Genomic DNA, 24,933 nt, shown 5'->3' with positions numbered 1-24,933 from the left:
GCATTAAAATACCTCACAACTTCAACTGGTATGAGAAAGACCTTGCATCTGGATTCCAATGCTAGCTTACAGGAGACAGAACAAACTGCAATTTGCTAGTAATTGCTTATTCTTAAGTAAAATTACTTAGCTATATCATTAATATCTACATTGTTTTGAATGCTGCTCTGGTGGCAGAAAAGTTGGCTAAATAAATAATTACTCTGAGTAATGCTAAATAAAACAAAATCTATGAAACATTTCCACATAAGTGTGCTGAAGAGCACAACCTAAAAGGGAAACAATAAGGAGAAGCACAGCATGGGAAATGGAAAGGATTCAATAAATTAAAATCATTAAGATTTGAAGTTCCAGAGGATAATGACTGGGACTGACAAAGAAACTGAACTACTAAGGTGTGGTAAACAGTTTTCCCCACCTCATTTATAGAATCATCGGGTCACCTTGTAACAGACCACTGGCTCATCTAGTTCATTACTGTCTACAATGACTGGCAGCGGCTCTCCCAGCCCTGGAGATTCCAGGGAGTGAATCTGGGACCTTCTGCATACAAGTATGCAGATGCTCTTCCACTGAACTATGACTCCATCTCTTAGAGAGTAAATATGTGAATGAACCGGCATTTGGACGGTTTGGTGGTGGTGGGGTTATCTTTGAGGAGCAGGCACAGTGCCCATCCCCCGCTGTTTCCGCCACTGGCACTGTTGCCAAAACCGCGGGGGTGGGGCTGCTGAGCACCTCCTTGCAGCCCCGCTCAGCATTGTACTGGAAGTGGCCAGTGTGCATGCGCACAACACGCACATACACTGGCTACTTCCGGTATGACGCTGACTGGGGCTGCAAGGAGGTATGCAGCAGCCCCGTGACAGTGGTTTTGGTGACAGCGTCGGAAACATGGCGAAGGGGATGGGCATCCTGCCTGCTCCTTAAAGGTAAGACACACACACACTGAACCATCCGAATGCCGGACCTCCAAACTGGTCTGGCAGTCCGTAAAAGGACCGCCGAACTAGTTCGTGCACATCCCTATTAGAGAGCTCACGTGGAGTCTCCCATCCAAATGGAAACAACAATGGACCTTGCTTAGCAAAGGGGGACAAAGCATGTTCACTTCCACAAGGCCAGCTCTCCTTTCTCTTATAAATGGGACTCTGGATTATGAGCAATATGCTTAGGATCAGGGTGTAAGATCAATTCTCACTTCATGTTAATATCTTCAGAGCACAGATATTATTTAATTTGGCAGTAACTTCTAAGATGCAGAATAAAAAATCCAAGCAAAGTACAAATTTAAAAAGACTTAGCCATCCATATAATTTGACTTTATAATATAATATACTTTGCCAACTCCTTTCCCCAGCCTTGACAAAGAGATTTATTTCAGTCTCCCATCCTTCTTGCCTGGCCTGGACAGTAGGCTTGAGCCCAAAACGTTACGGAGGCCATTATAAAGGTCTCCGAAACGTTTCGGCTCCAGGGTCTGTTTCGGCGCCGGTGGAGGTGGTTCTTTAAGGGCATGGGAGGGTGCACTCACCCCTCCCGCCGCATTTTCCCCACCGGCACTCCATTATTTTCAATCCCCTCGGGGCGGCAACATTCCTCCCTGCCGCTCCGTTGCCATCATCGGCCAGAAGTACTGATCGCATGTGTGCCCGTCGTGTGCACAGCAGACAGGTGTGTGACAGGCGCACGTGCTATCGGTACTTCTGGCCGATGACAGCAATGGGGCAGCAGGGAGGAATGCTGCCATCCTGAAGAGACTGAAAATAATGGAGCGCTGGCAGGGGAAATGCGGTGGGAGGGGTGAGTGCACCCTCCCCCGCCCTTAAAGAACCAACCCCGCCGGCACCGAAGTACTTTTGGGCACATCCCTACTGGACAGCCAGAAGATTGGCTCTGCTCAGCTTTTGCTCTGCTGTCTTCGTTAGCGTTGTGGCCTTCCTTTCCCGATTGCCTGATAATCTGCACCTGTGCACATTAATTAAATCAGCCCTGTCTCGAGTCTCTAGTGAGAGGAGAGACTCTGGATTTTGGGGGGTTATAAGGACAGAGACTGCGCTGAAGACTCCCTGAGTTCAAAGAACTGGCAGGACAGCTGGAAGGGGAAACAGCAATTAGATTTCTGATTTCCCTTCTCCTGTAATGGCCTGCTGACCTGTCAACACTACTACTTCTATCCCACACCACCACCGGAATAGCTGCTCCACAGTCAATGGACACCTCCCACCCCCGTATCTCCCCATCTCTAGACAAGCCTAGACATGGTAGCCGAAGCAGCAAAGGTAGACAACTGGTGCGCAAGTGGAGAAATACTTGGCTTGAATATGACAGATAACAACATAGAGCACATTTGAAGACTCATGCTCAGGCAATATGTGTGACAAATAAGCAATTCTTTTTTGCCCATATTAAATCTGCAAGTTCACGTCCAGCAGATTTATAAATAGGACTTGTGAGAGGGTTGTGAGAGGTATGCGCCCATCCTCCCTTGAATCAGGATTCGAGACCATCAATTACCCATTGTGACATTTTTAATGAGTTTTTTGTGGACAAAATATCTCTTACTCAGGCCAACTTATCAGACTCATAATTATTGCAGAGTCTAATGTGCTGTCCAACAACACATCTTATGTGGTTATGCTGGATTCATTTTACTTTGTGGTTCCTGATGATGTGGATAACCTGCTTGGAGCAGTGCAGCCTACATGTTCTCTGGACCCTTGTCCGACATGGCTTATGCTATCTGGCAGGGGGTTGTTATAGAGGACCTGGTAGATATTATATATGCTTCTCTGAGGGAGGACAGGATGCCTTTTTGTCTTAGGGAAGCAATTATTAGACCTCTTCTGAGGAAGCCTGCATTGGATCCCTCAGACTCAAGCAACGACAGGTCTGTCCCCCACCTTCCATGGCTGGACAAGGTATTCGAGGAGGTGGTGGCCTCCCAGTCAACATCATCAGGAGAAGGTATAACCTCCCTAAACGCCATATCCCATACAGGGGATATGGTGAAACGAGCTCCTGGGTATATAGAAGAACTACAGAGTCTGAAGGCAGACTGGAGCACAAATGGAGAAACATTCAACCTGAATCCAACAGATTACAACATAAAGTGCATTTGAAGATCTATGATCAGGCAATACGTGTGGCAAAGAAACGATTCCCTTCTGCCCATATTGCACCTGCAAGTTCACGTCCAAAAGAGTTGTGAGAGGGCTAGTACATGCCTCTCCTCCCTTGAATCAGAATTTAGGGACATCAGTTACCCACTGTGACATTTTTAATGAGTTCTTTGTGGATAAAATATCTTGAATTTGGGCCAACTTAGACTCAGACCCTACAATTACTAGAGTGCAGAGGTGTCCAGCAACTCCTCTTACGTGGTTAGGCTAAATCGTTTCTGAGGATGTGGACAAGCTGTTTGGAATGGTGCGGCCAACCACATGTTCTCTTTACCCTTGTCCAACATGACTTATACTATCTGGCAGTGGGGTTGTAGCAGACCTGGTAGATATTATAAATGCTTCTCTGAGGGAAGGTAGAATGCCTCCTTAATCATTAGACTGCTTCTGAAGAAGCCTGCATTGGATCCCTCAGATTTAAGAAACTATAGGCCTATCTCACATCCTTCTGTGGCTGGGCAAGATAATTGAGAGGGTGGTGGCCTCCCAGCTCCAGAAAGTCTTGGAGGAAAATGATTATCTAGGCCCATTTCAAACTGGCTTTCGGGTGGGATATGGGGTGGAGACTGCCTTGGTCGGCCTGATAGATGATCTCCAATTAGGAACTGACAGAGGCAGTGTGACTCTGTTGGTCCCTTTGGACCTCTTGGCGGCTTTCGATACTATCAATCATAGTATCCTCATATTATCCAATTAGGATTTGACAGACAGAGTATGACTCTGTTGGTCCTTTTGGATCTCACAGCGATTTTCAGTACTACTGACCATAGCATCCTTCGGGAGCGGGAGGCACTGTTTGCAGTGATTCCGCTCCTACCTCTTGGGTAGATTCCAGACGGTGTCCCTTGGAGACTGTTACTCTTCAAAATCTGAACTTTTATATGGTGTCCCCCAGGGCTCCATATTGTCTCCAATGCTTTTTAACATGTATATAAAACAACTGGGAGAGATGATCAGGAGATCTGGTGCAGAGTGTTGTCAGTATGCTGATGACACCCAAATCTATCCATGTCAACATCCATGTCAACATCATCAGGAGAAGGCATAACCTCCCTAAAATGCCTGCCAAGGATAACCAGCTTGTCTGGTGGCTACACAGGGAGGGTCTTCTCCGTTGCCGCCTTGAGACTCTGGAATGCATTCCTTGCTGAAATAAGCATCTCCCTGTCTCTGACAACTTTAAATAAGTCTTTAAAACACTTATTCACTCAAGCTTTTTAACTAGACGTGCTTTTAAATTGTTAACGTTTTAAATTCGGTTCTAATTTGATTTATTTTGATGTAAACCGTCCAGGGACAGAGGTTTTATACAAATAAAATAAAATATAAAATAAAACAAATACATAATTGAGGCAAATTGAGTATATTTTCCATGGTTCTTTGGACGCCTAGTCTTTATGAGAAATTATTTCTGAATACAGATCTCTGGTGTTAGTAACAGACCCATATAACATTAAAGTCATTTTAACTGCTGATTTATTATAAAGATATAACATGCATAAACAAATATCCCAATCTATTAAGGATCATCTGCTTGAGAAGAACAGAATGTGGCACATGACAGAGTCAAACTGTATGTGGAAATTTATTTTTGGAACAGGATCACCCTTGCTGGATTGGGGCATTTATTTATGCTGCATGGGAGACAAAGCCTTGCATCTAGCACCTGCAATGACAGTAATATCCATCTGTTATGTAGAGAACACTCATGCGTGTGGCAGCATGCATGGAACCCACAACTACAAACAAGAACATCTGAACTGAGGCTAGAATCTGTTAAGGAAGGCGGGAATATGAATGGTTATACAAAAAAGTGTGCATAAATTAATATATTTGCTAAATGCATTAAATTGTTCAGTTATCTTAATAGTCTTCAACATAATTTTAAGATGTCCACCTATAGTTTACTCCTTTGTCAGTTATTTACCAACCATCTCTGAGATTCCAATAGTCTCATATAGAATCTATTCAATAATATACAAACACAAAGATAAAACTAATAATAGTGTTTTCACCTTGAAGTTTTCATGCATGGACAGATTCTTGGAGTTACAAATTATTTTATACTTCAAATTTGCATAAAAGAATTCATAAAACTTTCAGGCTGGGGAAGATTTCAAAGAAGATTTAACAGAATGTAGATATACATTCTCTTACACTCCTTAACATCTTGTTCAGGTAGAAAACTTTACTAATTATTTTATGGAAATCTGAACTACAAAATAATTTGTAGCTCCCCAAAACCTGCTAATGGAAATAGGCTTCAGTACATATATCACTTATTGCATTAGGAACAGCAGGTTTAAATCAGATTATGAGCCCTTTGGGTACAGGGAGCCATCTTATTTATTTGTCATTTCTCTGTGTAAACTGCCCTGAGCCATTTTTGGAAGGCTCTTTGCATTGCTTTCAACTGAATGAGTATTTGGATGCAGACCCATTCCCAATGTGGATGGGAATGCACATATGAATGTGCATCTAAGTTCACATTACAACGAAAGCAATGCAACAAGAATACATAGCATCTACGTTTTGGATGAACATCCAATTTGTACCTGTAAATCCAGCAAGAGATTCAAACTTTTAGCACGTTTCACTTCAATGCAGGTTTCATGTGTAATGAATGAGACATTGTAATATACATAGCATGCTTTATATAGTCATATTACATTTCAAACACACACACACACACACACACACACACCCCTACCTGGTTTGGATGCTTTTTCTTAGCACCAATGCTGTATTCTCTAGTGTTCCCCAGTGTTCCCTCTAAGGCGTGCGCACATGTGCATGCACACAAGTTTTCTGACGTCTGCTCAGTTAATTTTAGATCCTACTCAGATTGAACCAAGAAGGTCCCACTCTGAATATATGTGCGCGCACACTGCCTGATACTGCCACCCAGAACAAAGCTCATTCTGCACTCAGATGAAAAAATTAGAGAGAACACTGGTGCTCACATTATTTTTGAATTAAAAAATACAAGAATGCTGTAATATGCTATATAAGAGAAAAAGCAGCTTTGCAATTAGTTTTGATTACTACAGCAACATATACAGAGATCATTTAACTGTTCCTGATTACAGCCTGGTGCTATGTATGCTTATCCAAAATTAAGTCGATTTGAGTTAAATTACAGCCCCCCCCCCGCTGGGCGTCTAAGCTAAAGTGGAAATCAAGTTCAAAGGAAAAAGTGAAAAAAAAAACCTTACCTTTGTACCTGTTATACAATTGTTCTAATTTCTTTCTGTCTATTGAAATTTTCATGGATTCTTTGTAGTACAAGTCTGGGTTCTGGAAGTAGTTGTCTGTTGCCACTTCTAGTTTCCACTCATTCTGCATTAAACAGTATATAGCAGTCCTTTCACCAGCCTGGGTAACAGCCATAAACTGACGAACCTTGTCCTTCTGAGATGATTTAAGCTTATGCTTTGGGATGCAAAAGAAGCAGGAAAGCCAATGAAGCTAATCAAGATGTTTGTTTCAGAATTCTACTACAACTGCCTATATTTTAAAAGGGTCTAGTTCACCTGATGGGCAAAATATTTCACTCCAGAATAACCAAAATGAATCCTTGTTCTTCTGCAGTTAAAAATAGCAATTTCTTCTGAAAACTGAAATGACAGCATCTATATGCACACTTTTAACAACAAAAACATTGTGAAAGTAATACAGTTCAGTCTTAGCTCTATATCCCTACATACACTAACAGGTTGTTACATGAGAATATCTAGCTTTTCCACATACTTTCCATTCAAGTTACTGAACTAATATTCAACTATCTTCAAAGTAGCAGTGTTGTAATGAACATAAGAAATCGGACAAAAAATAAATCCAACCACAAAACACTATAGCATGTCATTCCATTCAGGATGTCTGAAAATGCAATATCAGATGTAATATCAGTGGAGCTACATAAGAAAGCCTTTACAGAGCACTTCATGAATATTGCCTTAGGTTATAAACTTCAACAAACATAAAATATGCCCTCTAAAACACAGTAAGAATTAAGTCACTTAACAATACATTCTTATTGCTTTAATGTTTCAGTTGCATTTCTATACATGTCAATATGGTCCTGAAATATCTCTCAGCGAGATGAATCAAATTGTTATTTTTGTCATGTGACATTTGGGGACATCAATCAAGAGAGTGAATTTTCTATTAAAAAAACTCAACCTCATAAGAATTTGCATGAATCTCATGTGACAAACTACACGCGAGACTTCATTTCCATGTCTAAATAAGCTCCACATAGGAAATTTGTGTGAAACAGTTCCAAGAGCCACTGAGCTGCAGAAATTCTAGTAAAATATAAATCTGTGTTTCTGTATTTTGCCAGTTACAACTGAAATTCAGACATTTGAGTTTTACTGTTAAACCAAATGGAGCATTTCTTTCTCCTCTGATAGGTGTTCATTCATAATTCACTTTTGGGGGACAGTGGTAGCACTTGGAAAAGGATTGTAAGGTACTAGAGTTCTACGAGCAACAAAGGCAGTATTTCAAACTAACAGCAGTTTATTACTGAGTGACAGCTGCAACTCCAGCACTAGAACTCAAAAGGGAGTTTGTTTCTACTTCTAAATTTCAATCCTGATTTCAGCTTTGCTTTCTCTCAAAGAAACCACTCATTTCACCTCAAAGGAGGGCAGTGAAAATTGATGATGCCAGTGGTGGGAATTAGAACAGGGTAAGGAAACAATGGAGTTTTATTTTTATGGTGTAAAAGAAAGAAGGGAGAGGAGAGAAATCCAGCTTGCTAGTGCAGATACACCTGTAGCTTCTTACCACCTGTGGTTTCTCCAGGCCCACTGATATTCCCTACAAGATCAACTTCCTCAAGCTTCCTACAGAACAGTTTGACGGCTGCCCCCCCACCCCGCACCCTCAGGTGAAAGGAAGAGAGAAAACACAGGAAAAAGTATAGCCATGGGCTACTTTTCAAGGAGCAGGAAGAGGAGGAGGAGAACCCCCAAAACGTTGACGGGTGGAAGTGATGGTGGTGAGAAGGGGGAAGAGAGATCAGGCTCCAGCAACCTGCCAGCTTCTCCCCTGCCCAAAAAAGGGAAAGGTACGTGGTGGCGGTGCTGAGAGCCAGCCCGCCCGCCCGCCAGCCGTGGTGCGGCTACTACTACGGTTGCTGCTGCTGCGAGCCTCTCTCTCTCCGCTGTGCGTGTTCCCAAAATACCAACACAGCCAGCCTCTTCCTCCCCCCGCCCGCCTCGCCTCCCGGCTGTCTTGTTAGCGCGCGACCGCCTCAGGTCCACGGGGAAGGCGTCCCTCTCTCGCTCGGTACCCTTCACTGACCGCGGGAGGCGGACGCAGGAGAGAAGCCGCTGAGGCTTCCTCCCGCCGCTCGGGATGTTTGGATCTCCTCGCCGCCCCCCCCCCCCCCGCCGTGACCTTTCTTGCTCCACGGGGGCGGGCGGGCGGGGGAGAGGAGGAGGAGGAGGAGGAGGAGGGTGAGCAGACAGAGAAAGAAGGGAAGGTCGCGGCTCTGCACTTTGCCCTCAGGCGGCAGTGGCGGCGGCGACTCCCCTCACTTCATCCCGCAGGAGGAGCGTTCTTGGCTTCCTCCTCCCTATCTTCGAGCGCACGGAAGGGGGAGGGGGGTTAACCACCGGTGCATTCTCCCCCTCCCCCCGAACCTACCATTTTATCAGCGGCGCTTTCACCCAACTTCAGTACCCAGCGCCAGCGCTGCTGCCGCCGCCGCCGCCGCCGCCACGGCGTCCTCCTGCGCACGCGCGTACCGGGCCTCCTTCACTTCTCCCCCCCCCCGCCCCTCACTCCCCTCAACCGCTTGCCATCGCTCGGTCTGGCTTCAGAAATGCCTATCCCCCACCCTGTTCTTTTCTTTCTGGGAGTCCGAGACTGAGGGAAATGTGGCCCATACGCTACCGTCACCGCGCCTGTAAAGCGGCATCGAGGAATCAACAAGGCCCAACAAGGGCTAAAGAGAAAGGAACTACATTACCCATGGTGCATTGTGTCATCAACGGGCTGGTGCAGCAGCTCGAACTTTCCCACAGTGTACTGCAACAGCGGCGATAGCATAGACCTAGATTTATTTATTTTTTAGACTGACACAAGATTCGTAACTTTCGGGTCTACTAGAAATTTTCATTTGACGCTTTACTTGGGGCACAGGCGCAACACGGCTGCAACAACGAGATGTCTGCAAGCAACTGAGCGCTGGATTTGGGCTGGGAGGAGACCTGAGGTAGTGAAACTGAACGAGATTGATTTTTATCTGGAAATCCAATTTGCCACCGACTGAAAGTAACCCAATAACAAAGTAACCCACAACATTCTAAGAACTAATTAAGGCTCGAACTACTCCCTTCCCGAAATGCGAGGAGAGCAGGTTGCAAACGATCGCGGCAATGTCGCTGCAGGAGGGGTGATTAACTCTTCCTGTGGTCAAAAATTGCCCACATTGCACCTGTAGCGTCAACTGTATGTAACAAGACAGCTAACTCCCCACCTCCCGCGATGATCACAAACACTGCCCGCACGGAAAGAGTTAATCATCTCCAGCTAGCTTCGCCGCTGTATCAACTTCATAACCCCTCCCTCTATTTGCATTTCCTTTGATGGGGACCCCACCAGGATCCTGGGCTACGTTGCAGGAGGAGTGTTGTGTAGAAACACCTTGGCTCCCGCAGTATGAGGATAACACAGAGCTTACTAGACTGGAGCTGACTCTTGTGCTCACCCCCCGCGCCTCTTGCAATAAAAGAATAATAACGATTAATTGTATTTGTCGTTGCAATAGCAGAACTTTTTAAAATATTTAAAATCTAAACAAAAATAAAAATCTACACGGCCGGAATTACAAAGAACATCACCTCTGTCTTTGCTGTTATGACAAACGCTTCATCCAAAATGTTTTATATTCTGTTTTTAATGGAATTTTGATTACATCATGTTTTTACGATTACGGCTTTAATGTTATGCTGTACATTAAAATGCATCTAATATATACCGCTTTGGTGATCTATTATGACCCAAAAGCAACCTAAAAATTCAAAATTATGTATAACACCACCGAGTCAGTCCCATCTTCAAAAAATGGCTGTGTTAGTCTATACATTTCATTGGTCTGGGTGATTGCGGCGAACTTTTAAATTCACTACACTTCCCACAATGCACCGAGTCAATCGGCAAAGAACTACATTTCCCATGAAGCGCAATGGGGAGGCGGGTGGAGTGAATAGGTGGTCACCGCGCTCCCCCGAAGATGCATCACTGGGATCTGGGAAAAGCTGGGGCTAGGGTAAACTCTGGATTTGGCTGACCAGGTGAGGCCGGGCATGTGGTTCTGCATTTAAAGGGGCCGTGCCGTGGATTCTGGTTGGGCGGGGAGTGAGCCTGCCTCTCAGGGGATCCTCCCATTGGACACCTGAGCAAGGAAGGAAGGAAGGAAGGATGGGTGGGAGGGAGGTGCGCAGAGGATGGGGACGTGGCTCTGGCTATGCAGGAGAGCGGCGGCGATTTTTTTCCTTCGCTTCCGCCGGTCGGTTTTCCACGCAGGTGAGTGAGAGAGGACTGTATGGCGCGTGACCTGCGTCTTTCGGTCCTAGTTTCCCCATTGGCTTAAGCCAAGAGGCATCCAGATCCGAGCGTGGTGGGCGGCACGAAGACCAGAGAGACGGACGGCGAAAGGTGTCCTGTTGCGGTCAGGACAAGGCGATGGTCCGCCTCTCTCCCCCTCCTCTCCTGTCTCGCAACAGGAGCAGCGGGGTGCTCTTAGACTGCTTGGTGGCAACTGGGCCACTTCGGTGTGTAGGGGCGAGGGCGGGCTGATGGTTGCCATAAGGCCTCGTAGCCGGCTCCTCTCCGTATCCTTTCACGACCCTGACCAGGCTGGCGAGAAAGTGGCCTCTCCCGCCCTGCTTTTCAAAGGCGCTCTCCCATGGGAAGGGGGCGGCTCAGTCGACGTTTCGTGCCGCCGAAGGAACAGTAACCTGAGGGTGGCTGCTGCTTGATCCTCCGAGAGTGCTGGGAGTCGTCTCTGGCGGCTTCTTGCCCACCCCACTTACCACTCCCTTTTGAGCAGGATGGCAGGAATAATGCATGTTGACTCTCTGACGCGCGGCCTGGCCTTGCTGCTGTTGCTCCCCAGGGATGCAGATCTCCCCCAGCTCCCCGCACACGCACAGCATTTGAAGTGCTCCTCTCTCGTTTTATGGAGCTCTCCCTGTCCCTTAGACTTCATAACCCAGTTTCCCCGCCAGTGACTTTCCTTTTGCTCCCAGACATTTAAGTGAGAAGCTGCTCCTGTTCCTCCCCATGATCTTGTTCTGTATTGCCACTTCCTTGCCCTCAAAAAGCAGTATCTTCTAGTGTGCAGTCGTTAAAAGGGAAAAGTTTGAAAAATAAAGAATGCTTCCGTTTCCTGCTTCCCTGAGGCAGGATAAATTTGCAGCATAGGCACTGGATTCCAGTGTGCTTCAAAGTGGGGCCACTTTAGCCAATAACTATTTCTTGAACATCATTTATACCAGTGACCCTCACTGTCTTTCAAAGCAGGGGGGCACTCTGACAAAAAACAAAACCACCCTTCAATGTGAGAGCCATTTCCCACTGCTGATCTCTGCCCAGTCCTAGACTTTTCTCAATGATGGAAGCGCCCTGGAAAAGGGACAGAGCCCTCTTGAGCTCCATAGACAAAGTGCTGGGAAGGGCTATACTTAGCAGTACTCCATGTGTGCCTTCCAAGATGATGCAGGGGCTCAAGAAGACTCAGTTTCCTTTAAAGGGTCCTCACTGCCCCTGGCATTGGGCAAAGCTTAGCATTGTATGGTGAGAATGGTCATCTCTGCACAGTGTTGGGGTGGGGACTGTGAAGAGTATTCATTTGGCCAAAGCTTTGTACAGGCCCAATAAACAGTTAGTCAAGGGGCTGCACTTAGGGTTGATGCGGGCCACTGGCTCCCAGACCTAGGAAGTACACTGATTTATACTGTAGCTGGAATTTAATAGGATTTAAATCTTATTGCATTCTCATATTTATTGATAATGATTGCATTTATCCATAAGTTCCATTCAGAGACTTGATGCTGAGTCCTGTAGGGATGTGCATGGAACTGGGCAGGGGTGGCTTGAAGGGGTGGGAGGGTAAAACTTTAAGGGCGGGGGAGGGTGCACTTATCTGTGCCCCTGCTCCCCCCCCCTCCAGCTGGCACTGGAGTTCTGTAAAATCCCTCAGGGCAGCAGCGTACCTTCCTGCTGCCCCTTCCCCGCTTTGATCGGAAGTACCGGGTGCACTTGCACACGTTGCGCACGCGATTGTAACATGCATGCCTACGCACCTGGTACTTCCGGCCGAAGAGGGGAAAGTGCAGCAGGGAGGTACGCTGCCATGCCGAGGGATTTTATAGAACTCCAGTGCTGGCGGGGGGGAGTGGGGGCAGGGCAGTAGCGGCTCGTGAATGTGCTGTTGGGGTGCGGGTGGGGGGAGGCATCTTTACTACATTTACGCCAGGTGAGTGGTGGCGGCAATTCCCCGCCGCAGGGGCTGCTGGGAGGCACCTTGCGGAGGTAAGCAGTGACATTCTTTTCCCTTAAAGATGCCTCCCGCCACCCACCCCCAACAGCGCATTCACGAGCCGCTACTGGGGCAGGGGTAAATGCACCCTCCCCCACCCTCAAAGTCCTACCCCCACCCCTGCCAAACGTTCGAACCGGCCAGTGTTCAAATGCCCGTTAAAGGGCCTCCGAACAGGTTTGTGTATATGCCTAGAGTCCTGTTCTCAATGAGGCTTACTACTTTGTGTGCTTAGCACTGCAGCCTTAAATCCTCTGTGTTCCTCATGCACTCAACCCATGCCTCATCTGTACATAAGATATGGCTGATGCCAGCTATTGTGTTCAAATTCCCATTCAGCTATGAAACATACAAAGTGACTCTGGGCCAGTCACTTATCTCTCAGCCTAACCTACTTCACAGAGTGGTTGTGAGGATGAACTTGACTGTGTACACTGCTCTGGGCTCCAGAGGGGATATAAATGTAAAAATAAATAAGAAGGGGGTAGAAATTGAGGTAAAATGTGTACAGTTAAACAGTACATGCTGCTGATTGTACAGAATGAAGAAATATCACTGCTCTGTCCTAGAAGGCTTATAGTCTTGGACTATGATAATTACTATGAAATGAAAATATCACAGCCAGTTATGACAGTGCATTGTTTGTATGGACTCTGCATTTAAAAGAAGAGCTAGCCGCTTAAATATATTTAGATACATATAAAAATGTTTTGAAGCTTCAGTTTTCTCCACCTTGTTAGTCTAGAGCCAAGGATTGTCTTTGAGATTGGTAATGTGTATGGCAAGCAGTGCGTGCGATTCAAATTTTCCACTCAATAAAATGTTTGGACTGTAACTGCTGTAAGTAATTCAGTTTTACCTTTATTGTTTTACAATGTAGGATTGAGAGTGTCAGTGATTTGTTATCCATGTAAGAAGATCAAGCAAACATTCCAGCAGCTAAAATTAACTAAAGAACATTTTATATTATCCAAGATAATAGAATAGTCTTCAGTACAGCTAACCATTTCTAGCTTGATTGATATATGTTGTCTAGTGCTATGTTTTGGACAAGAAGCCAGCCAAGAAAGAACATATTGCTAATACAAAAGAATTTAAGCCTGGATAAAGAAGAGCATGCAACACTTAACACTTTTTGTTGGAATTTGAATTCATATTGGATTCAGTGGTCCCACAATATACTATGGCTGACAGCTTTTATTAACTGGTCATACTACATGTATTTTTGAAATGCAAAAAAACTATGAGAGAAGCTTTTGGGTTGTTTATTTCTGAGTGCTTTCCTGAAATTACTAACAAGAACTGGACAATGAAAATAATTGGACAGATGTCCTTATGGGTGTTAGCTTTACTGCTCTGCTGTCAGTTAGCAACCACTGCAGAACATGAGGATATCGTGAAGCATGCAATAAAGCTGCATCGTGGGAAAGGAGCTGCATCTACTCAGAGAAAACAATGGCTCGTAGAAAACTGCAGAAAATTGTCTGGACTTCTACGTCAAAAGAATGTGGTTCTCAACAAACTGAAAAGTGCTATAAGAGCGGTAGAAAAGGACCTGGGACTGTCTCTCGAAGAGAGGACTTTTCAAGTTCACACATTTGAAATTTTCCAAAAGGAGCTGAATGAAAGTGAAAATTCAGTCTTTCAAGCAATCCATGGACTCCAAAGAGCTCTACAAGGTGATTACAAAGATGTTGTGAATATGAAAGAAAGTAGTCGGCAGAGACTGGAAGCCTTGAGGGAAGCTGCAATAAAGGTTGGTTCTCCTGTAGAGTATTAAAATATATGTAGTTTTAAAGTTTTATGTGTTAGAGTTTTTATCTGTATTTTAAATTGTTTTAGTTGTGTGTTGGTTTTTAGATTGTGAACTGCCCAGAGACTTGCGTATGGGGTGGTATAAAAATGTGTGTGTTTGATTGTTTAAATCTAGTGAAGGATAACTTTTTATATATCCTCCTTAAATAAATAAGATATAAATAAATAAGATATTTATTTATATAATACTTTTCAATGAGAGAGTCTCAAAGTGGTTTACATAGTATAATAATATAATATGATTCCCTGTCCCCAAAGGGCTCACAATATAAAAAATAAACTCAAGAAAGACACCAACAACAGCCACTGAAAGGATGCTATGGTAGGGTTGAATAGGGCAGTTGCTATCCCCCTGCTAAGTATGAGAGAACCACCACTTTTAAAAGACCCATTTGGTATTTAAGAAGACTATAAGCTGGTTTTGGTGAGAGAGTGGGGTCACTCCTGTCCTGCCTCCAGACACACCAGTAATCCCATTTGACAGTCTCCCATATCTTTGACAAGATGGTAAAATACAGACTAGATGATAGTTTTGTTATGTAGGTTCACAGCTGATAGAACAACTCCTTACAAGTGCATGTTTCCTTGGAAGCAAGTCCAGCTGTGTTCAGTATGGCTTATTTCCTAGTTAAGTGTATATAGAGAGTTGGCAGCCTTAAAGCTGCTTTATTTCAGTTAGATTTTTTTGCTCATATGTATTGTGGCAAAACTACTTGTCTTACCTCTGTGACACCACATGTGGAGGAATTTCAGATCCCACCAGCCCTTTGATATCTATGCTTAACCACTACCACCAAGTAGACTTCCCTTTTCTATGGCTGTATCTACTAAAACAGCCCTTCAACCTTTGCAGTAATTAAAAACAAAACAAAACTCAGAGTGGAAAGTCTTTATTTAGGTGTGGGATGGAGACAAACAAAAATTTCCAATCTTTAAATATAACAATAATTTTTATTCCTGGTTTGTCAGTTAGCTTTGGTTTCTTAGTACAGCATAACCTTAGGGGAAAAACAGTTACCATAAGAGCATAAGGAAGAAATAAAATGGTTGGAAAAAATGCATCCAACTAACCTATATAAAATTGGTCCCTAATGGAGTCCTCTGCAGTTACCTCCTTCTGCAGCAGCCTGGCTTGTTCCTAGTGCAGCCTCAGGTCCTGGTCACTTTTACAATCCTGGGGTTCAATCTAGACTGGTTCTTCTTATTTGTGAGTGATTTCAGCCCTTTAGAGTCTCCACACTCTGCAAGTGATTTCACAGCTCTTCCTACAGTCCCAGTCCTGCTCCTCTCTCAGACTGGGCTGGCAATTCCTTCCATTGGATTCTTCAGCACTGCACTCCTTTTGGTGCTCTTCTGAACCATTGCACGCTCTGACTTTGCTCACTCCAGCTCTCCAATTTGTAACTTCTGACTGCCTCTTACTAAAAGCAACTTCTTTCTATACATCATTTTCTTGAACAATCTTTTTAAACAACCCAGACAGCACAACTTATGTTCTCTTTATTAAATATCTATATCTATATATCTCCAATGAAATCAAACCTCCCTTCCTCTCCACAATCAAACCAGTATATTTCACCATCCTTAAAACTGAAACTGCTGGAGCAGAAGCCATGAACTTCTGAACCTGTCAGCTTTCTTAACACAGAGACTTAGCAAGGCAAATCTACACAGACAATCTTATTTACAGAAAGAAAGAAGTTTAGGAATAGCAATGCAATTTACAATACAAGGTCTTATTTACAAAAAGAGGAGGTTTGGGCCTCATTCCTCCACATGTATCCATTCAGAATGTTTTTTACAGTTTGAAAAATGAGCACAATATTTTTTACTCTATTCTCTCATGTGCCAAGTTCCTGTTTCCTCCATCAGAGACTGTTTCAACAGGAGGCTAAATTTTCTCCAGGCATGAACTGCTTTGTCCTATCAGCTGGTGCCTGTCATTATTATATGACCACAAGGACACCATGAGTAAACTTGGTTGGCTCATTTGCTGTCTGAACAAGTAAACAGGTTCAGTGATCCTCTAACAGAGATTCCCAGATATTGTTGACTACAACTCCCATAATTTATTTTTATTTTATTTAATTTAAAATATTTCTATACTGCCCAAAACCTGCGCGTCTGGGCGATTCCCAGCCAAAGGCAACCGCAGCTGGGGATGCTGGGAGTTGTAGTCAACAACATGTGGGAATCCCTGTTAGAGGGTACAGTGAACAGGTTCTACATTGCTCATGTTGAACGTCAAGAGGGAAGAAAAAAATCCTATTGATTTTATTCATCTTGCTTGGCTTGTGAGCTTCTGTGGCCATCTAGTTGGCTACTGAACGCTGGACTCTTGATTTGGGCTTGTGCTAACTGAACACTAGGAACATGTTTGTAATTAAAAAAAGATTTCATTATTCAAAGCAGTGGGCAGCAGCCAGACTAAGATAGTCATGACTAACTAATCTCATGAATGTTAGTGATGCTTAATCATGATTTACTAGTTTGTGTGTGCCTTGTTTTTGCCTTGCCTTTGGCTTTTGCAGGCATCAACCAATTGCATGAGTATAATCATAGTCTGGCTGCAGAAAATCAGTAGCATTGCATTGTGTTGATTACATTATCCTTACACTAATGAATTTTAAGAGTTTTGTCCATCTATGTATCCAAACAATTTGTTGTGAAAATATCGTTTAATACTGGCCCAGAACGTATTCCTCTGCACAAGAAAACATAAAGCTACCCAGTGAGCCTTCAAACAAAATTCCCTTTACAACTGAATTTCTTCTTAATAGTTTTTATTGCTTTCTTAGAGTTGGCAGGAAACTACCATAGAGAGAAACAAAATAAAAATTGGATTTGTCACATACTCTTGTGGGAAAGGATGAATGTTAAATTTTGTTTCAGAATTGTAATAGCATTAGCTAATAGTCAAACCTGATGAGTCTGCTTGATATAGCACTTTGTATCTTGCAGGTGTCCTTCTTGAGGATTTTGTTTATCCTCTTTAGCTGTGTGTCTTTCTCCTATATGTGTGTTTCTCTTGTGTCTCTGCCTACATCTCCCCCACCTTCAATGCCATCCCACTCTATATGGATAGCAAACAACCTTACTAACAGTAGGGAATGGTTCCTTCCTTTGTCAAATGTAAGCTTACTTACACTTGACAAGAGAGCCAGCGTGGTGTAGTGGTTAGAGTGCTGGACTAGGACCGGGGAGACCCAAGTTCAAATCCCCATTCAGCAGGTTGAATGTAGTAGTAGGCTAGTAAGCTGGGTGACTCTGGGCCAGTCACTTCTCTCTCAGCCCAACCTACTTCACAGGGCTGTTGTGAGGAGAAACTCAAGTATGTAGTACACTGCTCTGGGCTCCTTGGAAGAAGAGCGGGATATAAATGTATAATAATAATAATAATATCTATAATAACCAACAGTATTGATGATAAAATTCAGCCATCCCAGGTCAATAACACCTGTCTGACTGTGTAAACAAGAAATAATAAATAAATAAATAAATAAATTACTCATCTTCTAAGTTCAAGGTGTGAGAGCCAGTGTGGTGGTCTGGTCAGAATATTGCAGTTTGGTCAGACTCAGACACATAGCTAGGGGAGAGGGGCCCCATGTTCTCCCCCTCCCCAGCGGCCCCTTGGAGTGAGGGAGATAATGAAGAAAATAGGGAGGGGTGGATCTGGAAGGCCCTCAGGACTGGGGTGTGTGGTTCTTTGAACCCATCCGCTCAATTATAGTTACGGCCCTGCTTGTGCTGAGTTTTTTCTTCCACTTGTGCTCTAGCAATTTTCTCAAATGTTTCTTAACCCCAGCTCCTTGTTGTACCAATAAGTTGACTAGCTCTGTTCAGCATTAGAAGATGCTTAAAAGCAATTATATCCACTGCCTGAGTCATTCGCAGATTCCACAGATTGACTAGGGTTTTGATAGTTTCCCAGACAATGGGAAACACCTATATTTGGCAGCAGCGATATCGGAAGATGCTGAAAGGCATCATCTCGTACTGCACAGGAAATGGCAATGGTAAACTCCTATATTCTACCAACGACAACCACAGGACTCTGTGGTCACCAGGAATTGACACTGACTCGACGGCACACACACCAGACATAGCCACGGGAAACTCCGAGGGAGCCATCAGAAATCATGTGGATCAGCCTCTGAGGGCCGACCAAACTGGTCCCCCACCCCTGCAGAAAGAAACTGTGAGTCTAATCAGACTGTCATGATTGGTCCAAGAGAACAGAACGACAGAAAGTCCTTCCACAGGTCATCATCGTCCAGCAGAGACATCAATTTCAGAGCATGACCCGTCATAGATGTGGGGCTGGTAATAATCTGGGACAGGCCTGTTATGTCATGACATCCATTAAGTCCTAAAGCAGGGATGGGCAACCCTGGTTCTCCAGCGGTTGTTTAACTACAACTCCCATCATCCCCAGCTACAATTTATGGTTGGAGAAACAAGGGTGCCTATCCCCTGTCATAAGGCATGCCTGACAAGGTGGCTTCAGTATGTTGGAAATTCCTGAGGGCCAAAAATTTATTTCTTCTGTGGCTGAATGATATTGGATAAACAGGTGGCTTTGATAGGGAAGCATATGCCTGCAACGTTTATACACAGTTTCTCCTGTCTTCAACTCCTGTTTTAGTCATCAGCAGGGGAGAGCGAAGAATATGTGTGAGATGGGAACTACCTAATGTTAATGGAACTGGCCCAGGGGTGTTTGATCAGCACCCCAATGTTTGGGCTTTGTGGGTTAATTAGCTCTTAAGGGGATCAGCTCCACCAGTTTTAATTTGTGCCAATGTTTGGACTCAAGAAATGACTGGATTGAGACAAGGTTATAGTTTCAAAATTAAAAAAGAAGAATTTATTGGAGGGAGGGGGATACCGAAAAGAGAATTGTGTGATTAAAGTAAATAAAAATATGTTTCTAGATGAATCTACTACTATGAGGTCTTTTAGCTTTAAAGTCTAATAAAAATATGTTTCTAAGTAACCCAACTGCAATGAGGCCTTTTAGCTTAAGGTCCTAATTATGTAAATTCCCAGGCAGGCAAGAGAAAGAGGCTTAAGAGATGGGGATAGCTTGGATTTAAGAAAGAGATAGATGGAGGGGCCAAGAGCGTGGCCAAGCATTCACCATCACCTGATCTGGACGACGGGGTTTCTGGGCTGTAGAATCTTGTTCCTTCAGCATGGCGGGGAAGCAGGAGAGTTGCGAAGATTAGTAGAGGGAGGGGTGCCCACAAGAAGGGTTTCTCCGTGGGTCCAGCTTCCTATGGGTACGAGGCAAGCTGGATGGATCGGTAAAATGACTGATCCAGATAATTATTTCGAGCTCTTTTCAGGGTGCAAGAGAGCAGAGGATAGAGTCCCAAGTATAGCATACAAGGGGGCACAAAGATCACTTGTTGGAGTCCCAGGTGACAAGACCAAAGGAGCACACTGGGCCATGGAACTGGGGATGCTTATATCCCGAAACGTGCTTTGGGGGCACATTCCTGCTGTCTTACTTTGCTGATTAGAAGGGCCAGGAAGGGCCTGCATAAAATGAATTGTGCCTCATCGTTCTTTCTGGGTGTAATGATGTGGGGTTTTCCTTTTGCAAGTAAGGCTGATTGTGATGCAAATCAGAGTATGCAGGTGCGTGAAAGAATATCTGTGCTGCTATGGACTCTCCAGTAATCCTATCAATAATTTCAGTTTGTGACTCCTGAGGATGTGGACAAGCTGCTTGGAGCAGTGAGGCCTACCACTTGTTCTCTTGACCCTTGTCCAGGATGGCTTGTTCGATCTAGCATGGAGGTTGTTGTAAACAGCCTGGTGGAAATCATAAATGGTTCTCTGAGGGAGGGCAGGATGCCTCCTTGTCTTAAGGAGGCAATCATTAGACCTATTTTAAAGAAACCTGCATTAGATCCCTCAGAGTTGAGCAATTATAAGCCTGTTTCCAACCTCCCATGGCTGGGCAAGGTAATTGAGAGGGTGGTGGCCTCTCAGCTCCAGGTGGTCTTGGAGGAAACGGATTATCTAGACCCTTTTCATACTGGTTTTCAGGAGGGCTATGGGGTGGAGACTGCCTTGGTCAGCCTGATGGATGATCTCCAATTGGGAATTGACAGAGGAAGTGTGACTCTGTTGGTCCTTTTGGATCCCTCTGCATCTTTCGATAGTATCAACCATAGTATCCTTCTGGAATGTCTGAGGGGGTTGGGGGTGGGAGGCACTGTTTTACAGTGGTTCCGCTCCTACCTCTGGGATAGATTCTAGATGGTGTTGATTGGAGATAGTTGCTCTTCAAAATTTGAGCTTAAGTATGGTGTCCCTCAAGGCTCCGTACTTTCTCCAATGCTTTTTAACATCTACAGGTGAAACTCGGAAAATTAGAATATTGTGCAAAAGTCCATTAATTTCAGTAATGCAAATTAAAAGGTGAAACTGATATATGAGACAGACGCATTACATGCAAAGCGAGATAAGTCAAGCCTTAATTTGTTATAATTGTGAAGATCATGGCGTACAGCTCATGAAAACCCCAAATCCACAATCCCAGAAAATTAGAATATTACATGGAACCAAGAAGACAAGGATTGTAGAATAGAACAATATCGGACCTCTGAAAAGTATACAGTGTACTGTGCTTGATTGGCCAGCAAACTCGCCTGACCTGACCCCATAGAGAATCTATGGGGCATTGCCAAGAGAAGGATGAGAGACATGAGACCAAACAATGCAGAAGAGCTGAAGGCCGCTAATGAAGCATCCTGGTCTTCCATAACACCTCATCAGTGCCACAGGCTGATAGCATCCATGCCACGCCGCATTGAGGCAGTAATTGCTGCAAAAGGGGCCCAAACCAAGTACTGAATACATATGCATGCTTATACTTTTCAGAGGTCCGATATTGTTCTATTCTACAATCCTTGTCTTCTTGGTTCCATGTAATAATCTAATTTTCTGGGATTGTGGATTTGGGGTTTTCATGAGCTGTACGCCATGATCATCACAATTATAACAAATTAAGGCTTGACTTATCTCGCTTTGCATGTAATGCATCTGTCTCATATATCAGTTTCACCTTTTAATTTGCATTACTGAAATTAATGGACTTTTGCACGATATTCTAATTTTCCAAGTTTCACCTGTACATGAAACCACTGGGAGAGATCATCAGGGGATTTGGAGCTGGGTGTTACCAGTATGCTGATGACACCCAGATCTACTTCTCCATGTCAACTTCTTCAGGAGCTGGCATATCCTCCCTAAATGCCTGCCTGGAAGCAGTAATGGGCTGGATGAGGGAGAATAAACTGAAGCTGAATCCAGATAAGACAGAGGTACCTATTGTGCAGGGTCAGAACTCTAGAGACGATCTTGATCTGCCTGTTCTAGATGGGGTCACACTTCCCCAAAAGGAACAGGTTCACAGTCTGGGAGTACTTCTGGATTCACACCTCTCCCTGGTTTCTCAGGTTGAGTGGTTTTTCAGGCCAGTGGTGCTTTCTATTAGCTCCAGCTGATAGGCCAGCTGCTCCCATTTCTCGAGATCAACGACCTCAAAACAGTGGTACATCTGTTGGTGACCTCCAGACTTGACTTTTGTAATGTGCTCTACGTAGGGCTGCCTTAGTACATAGTCTGGAAACTTCAGTTGGTTCAGAATGCGGCAGCCAGGTTGGTCTCTGCATCATCTCGGAGAGACCATGTTACTCCTTTACTGATGGAGTTACAATGGCTGCCAATAGGTTCCCGGACAGAATACTAGTTATAACTTACAAAGTTATAACTTACAAAGCCCTACATGGCTTAGCCCCTGGGTATATAAGAGAGCGTCTTCTTCATTATGAGCCCCACCGCCCATTGAGGTAATCTGAGGATGTCCGTCTCCAGTTACCGCCAACTTGTTTGGTGGCTACACAGAGATGAGCCTTCTCAGTTGCTGCCCCGAGATTGTGGAATGTGCTCCCTGCTGAGATACGATCCTCCCCATCTCTGGCAATTTCCAAAAAACACCTGAAAACCCATCTTTTCACCCAAGCTTTCTCAGCTTCCTAAATTTTGGGGGTTTTAATATCTGGTTTATTTTAAAATTAAAAACCCGATTTTGGGATTTTAATCACTGTAATTGTTTGTTTGTTGTTTTAAAATATTTTTAAATTGTTAATTGTTATATATCACACACACACACACACACACACACACACACACACACACACATATATATATACAAATTTGTTTTAGCTCTTTACTGTTTTAGTGGTTTGTTTTAATTGTAAATCACCTTGAGCCATTTTGGAAGGGCGGTATACAAATCAAATCAAATCAAATAAATAAATAAATATTATTTCAATAAAATCCACCTCTAGGCCCACGTCACTGACTTTGTGATGGAGAGAACATTACTTAGCTACCTTATCTGCCTTTTTTCCTGCTTGGCATACTCCATCTTCATCTATATCTTCCGATTTCTATACCGCCCTTCCAAAAATGGCTCAGGGTGGTTTACACAGAAAATAAATAAATAAATAAAATGGATCCCTGTCCCCAAAGGGCTCACAATCCAAAAATAAACATAAGATAGACACCAGCAACAGTCACTGGCGGTACTGTGCTGGGGGTGGATAGGGCCAGTTACTCTCCCCCTGCTAAATAAAGAGAATCACCACATTAAAAGGTGCCTCTTTGCCAAGTTAGCAGGGGTTCTTAGTGTGTTGTTTTCTCCTGTGGAACGAGGGAGGGGAGCGAGGTGGTTCTCTCTAAGTTTAGAGTAGCCTTGGATGCTAGTTAACTTGCTGTAGTTAACTCTGAGTCTACATAGCTGTGGTCCCCAGTATAGGGAGGGGGTGTGCATCTGGATCCTAAGTGCCCTGTCCCCATTTGTGCCCCAAACTCAGAGCTTACATTGCGGTGCAGCTCATGAGCATATCCAAAGAGCAATCTCCAAGCCTGACGATTCAACTGAAAACAGGGAGGCTCCTAGGAGCTGAGTAGAATAAGTGTAGCTGGTAACACTAACACTTCATAACTACTGAGATGTAATGATGAGCCCTGCTTAGCAAGGAAGCTCCCTGGGTGAAATTGGGTGAATCGCACAGTCTCTTAACCTAACCTGCCTCACAGGGTAAAAGCACATTAGCCACCCTGAGCAGTCTTATTATATTTGCATCTGCCTTTCCCCTAAACAAACAGTGGCTACAAGAAGGGATGTGAATGTGTCTTTCCTCACCCTATAATCCTTTCTCATTTTAAAATTGCAAATTTGTCATCCGCTTTGTTTAGGGGGCATTCGAAAGAAATTGCAAAGTATGTGCTATTGTGCTTTTTCCAAAGTCTTTAAAAAGGAAAAACTGATCTTATGTGTCTGAGCTTTGTAAAAAAACCTTGAAATTTTAAAAATCCTAATAGGAGGAAACCGAATATGTTGAACTGCTAGCAGCAGAGAAACACCAAGCTGAAGCCCTGAAAAACATGCAGCATCAAAATAAAAGTCTTTCCATTCTTGATGAAATTCTTGAAGATGTCAGAAAAGCAGCTGATAGGCTGGAAGAGGAAATAGGAGAGCATGCCTTTGATGACAACAAGTCAGTAAGTGTATTGAGATATTTTATAGCTATTGAGAATATTAGAAATAATCATTTATCAACACTTTAAAACTAATTTTATCAGCTGGGCAACTGGAAGTTTAAAAAAACCCCTGAAGAAATATACAGGGGAAGATTAATGCTTTCACTGCTTGTTGGAATATACATTTTTATCTAGGAAATGATGGAGTGGGGAGGAATCCAGGAAAGTAATTGAAGGTCTTCAGTTGTGAGGGTAAAGAGATAAGCAAAATAAACTAGCATTTATATGCTGTTCAACTAATTGTAGAAATTAAAGTAGCAAAGCTATAAACTTTGAGATCAGAATTATAAAATGGCAACATAAAAACTAGACAAAAGAGATGTCATTGGAATATATTTTAAAGGCAATAACTGGATCTTATTAAGACTGCTATATAGCCTAGCGATTGGTGCTGTAGAATTTGATACTAGTGAATCAATGTTCCAGAATTATAGTTTGTAGGCTCAAAGTACTACTGAAATGTTTCTCCTTCAGGAGTCCGGGATGAAAAAATAAGCATACTGAGAATTCTTTACTTTCTTGGCAGGTGAGAGGAGTTAATTTTGAAGCTGTTTTAAGAGTAGAAGAGGATGAAGCAGACACAAAAAGGAATGTTTCAAAAAGGGAAGTGGAGGATGATTTGGGCCTAAGCATGCTTATTGATTCCCAAAACAATCAGTACATACTTACTAAACCCAGAGACTCCACTATTCCACGTGCTGATCACCATTTTATAAAGGTAAACTTTTATAAATGGGACTGCAAGTAAGT

General features: G+C 43.7%; 2 protein-coding genes across 10 annotated transcripts in view; one reads left to right on the top strand and one right to left on the bottom strand.

Moving 5' to 3' along the window:
- DCUN1D2 (defective in cullin neddylation 1 domain containing 2) overlaps positions 1-9,682 on the bottom strand; it is a 41,095-nt gene extending 31,413 nt beyond the window's left edge. The window contains exons 1-3 of one of the 7 annotated variants that reach the window (XM_053308196.1): positions 9,166-9,682; positions 6,716-6,767; positions 6,398-6,614 (exon numbers count right to left, since the gene is read on the bottom strand). In XM_053308196.1, coding sequence (XP_053164171.1) covers positions 6,398-6,614; positions 6,716-6,767; positions 9,166-9,245 — 349 coding nt within the window. In that variant the 5' untranslated portion in view covers positions 9,246-9,682. The other 6 variants (XM_053308194.1, XM_053308195.1, XM_053308200.1 and 3 more) reach the window with 6 other exon arrangements.
- Positions 9,683-10,367: 685 nt separating this feature from the next.
- TMCO3 (transmembrane and coiled-coil domains 3) overlaps positions 10,368-24,933 on the top strand; it is a 48,041-nt gene continuing 33,475 nt past the window's right edge. The window contains exons 1-4 of one of the 3 annotated variants that reach the window (XM_053308185.1): positions 10,368-10,492; positions 13,622-14,497; positions 23,965-24,144; positions 24,710-24,901. In XM_053308185.1, coding sequence (XP_053164160.1) covers positions 13,985-14,497; positions 23,965-24,144; positions 24,710-24,901 — 885 coding nt within the window. In that variant the 5' untranslated portion in view covers positions 10,368-10,492; positions 13,622-13,984. Of the gene's footprint in view, positions 10,493-10,594; positions 10,725-10,818; positions 10,973-13,621; positions 14,498-23,964; positions 24,145-24,709; positions 24,902-24,933 lie in introns of those variants that run through there. The other 2 variants (XM_053308184.1, XM_053308186.1) reach the window with 2 other exon arrangements.

The sequence above is a fragment of the Hemicordylus capensis genome, chromosome 3, assembly GCF_027244095.1.
Source record: "Hemicordylus capensis ecotype Gifberg chromosome 3, rHemCap1.1.pri, whole genome shotgun sequence".
NCBI lineage: Eukaryota > Metazoa > Chordata > Lepidosauria > Squamata > Cordylidae > Hemicordylus > Hemicordylus capensis.
This window is presented reverse-complemented; position numbering and strand designations above follow the sequence as displayed.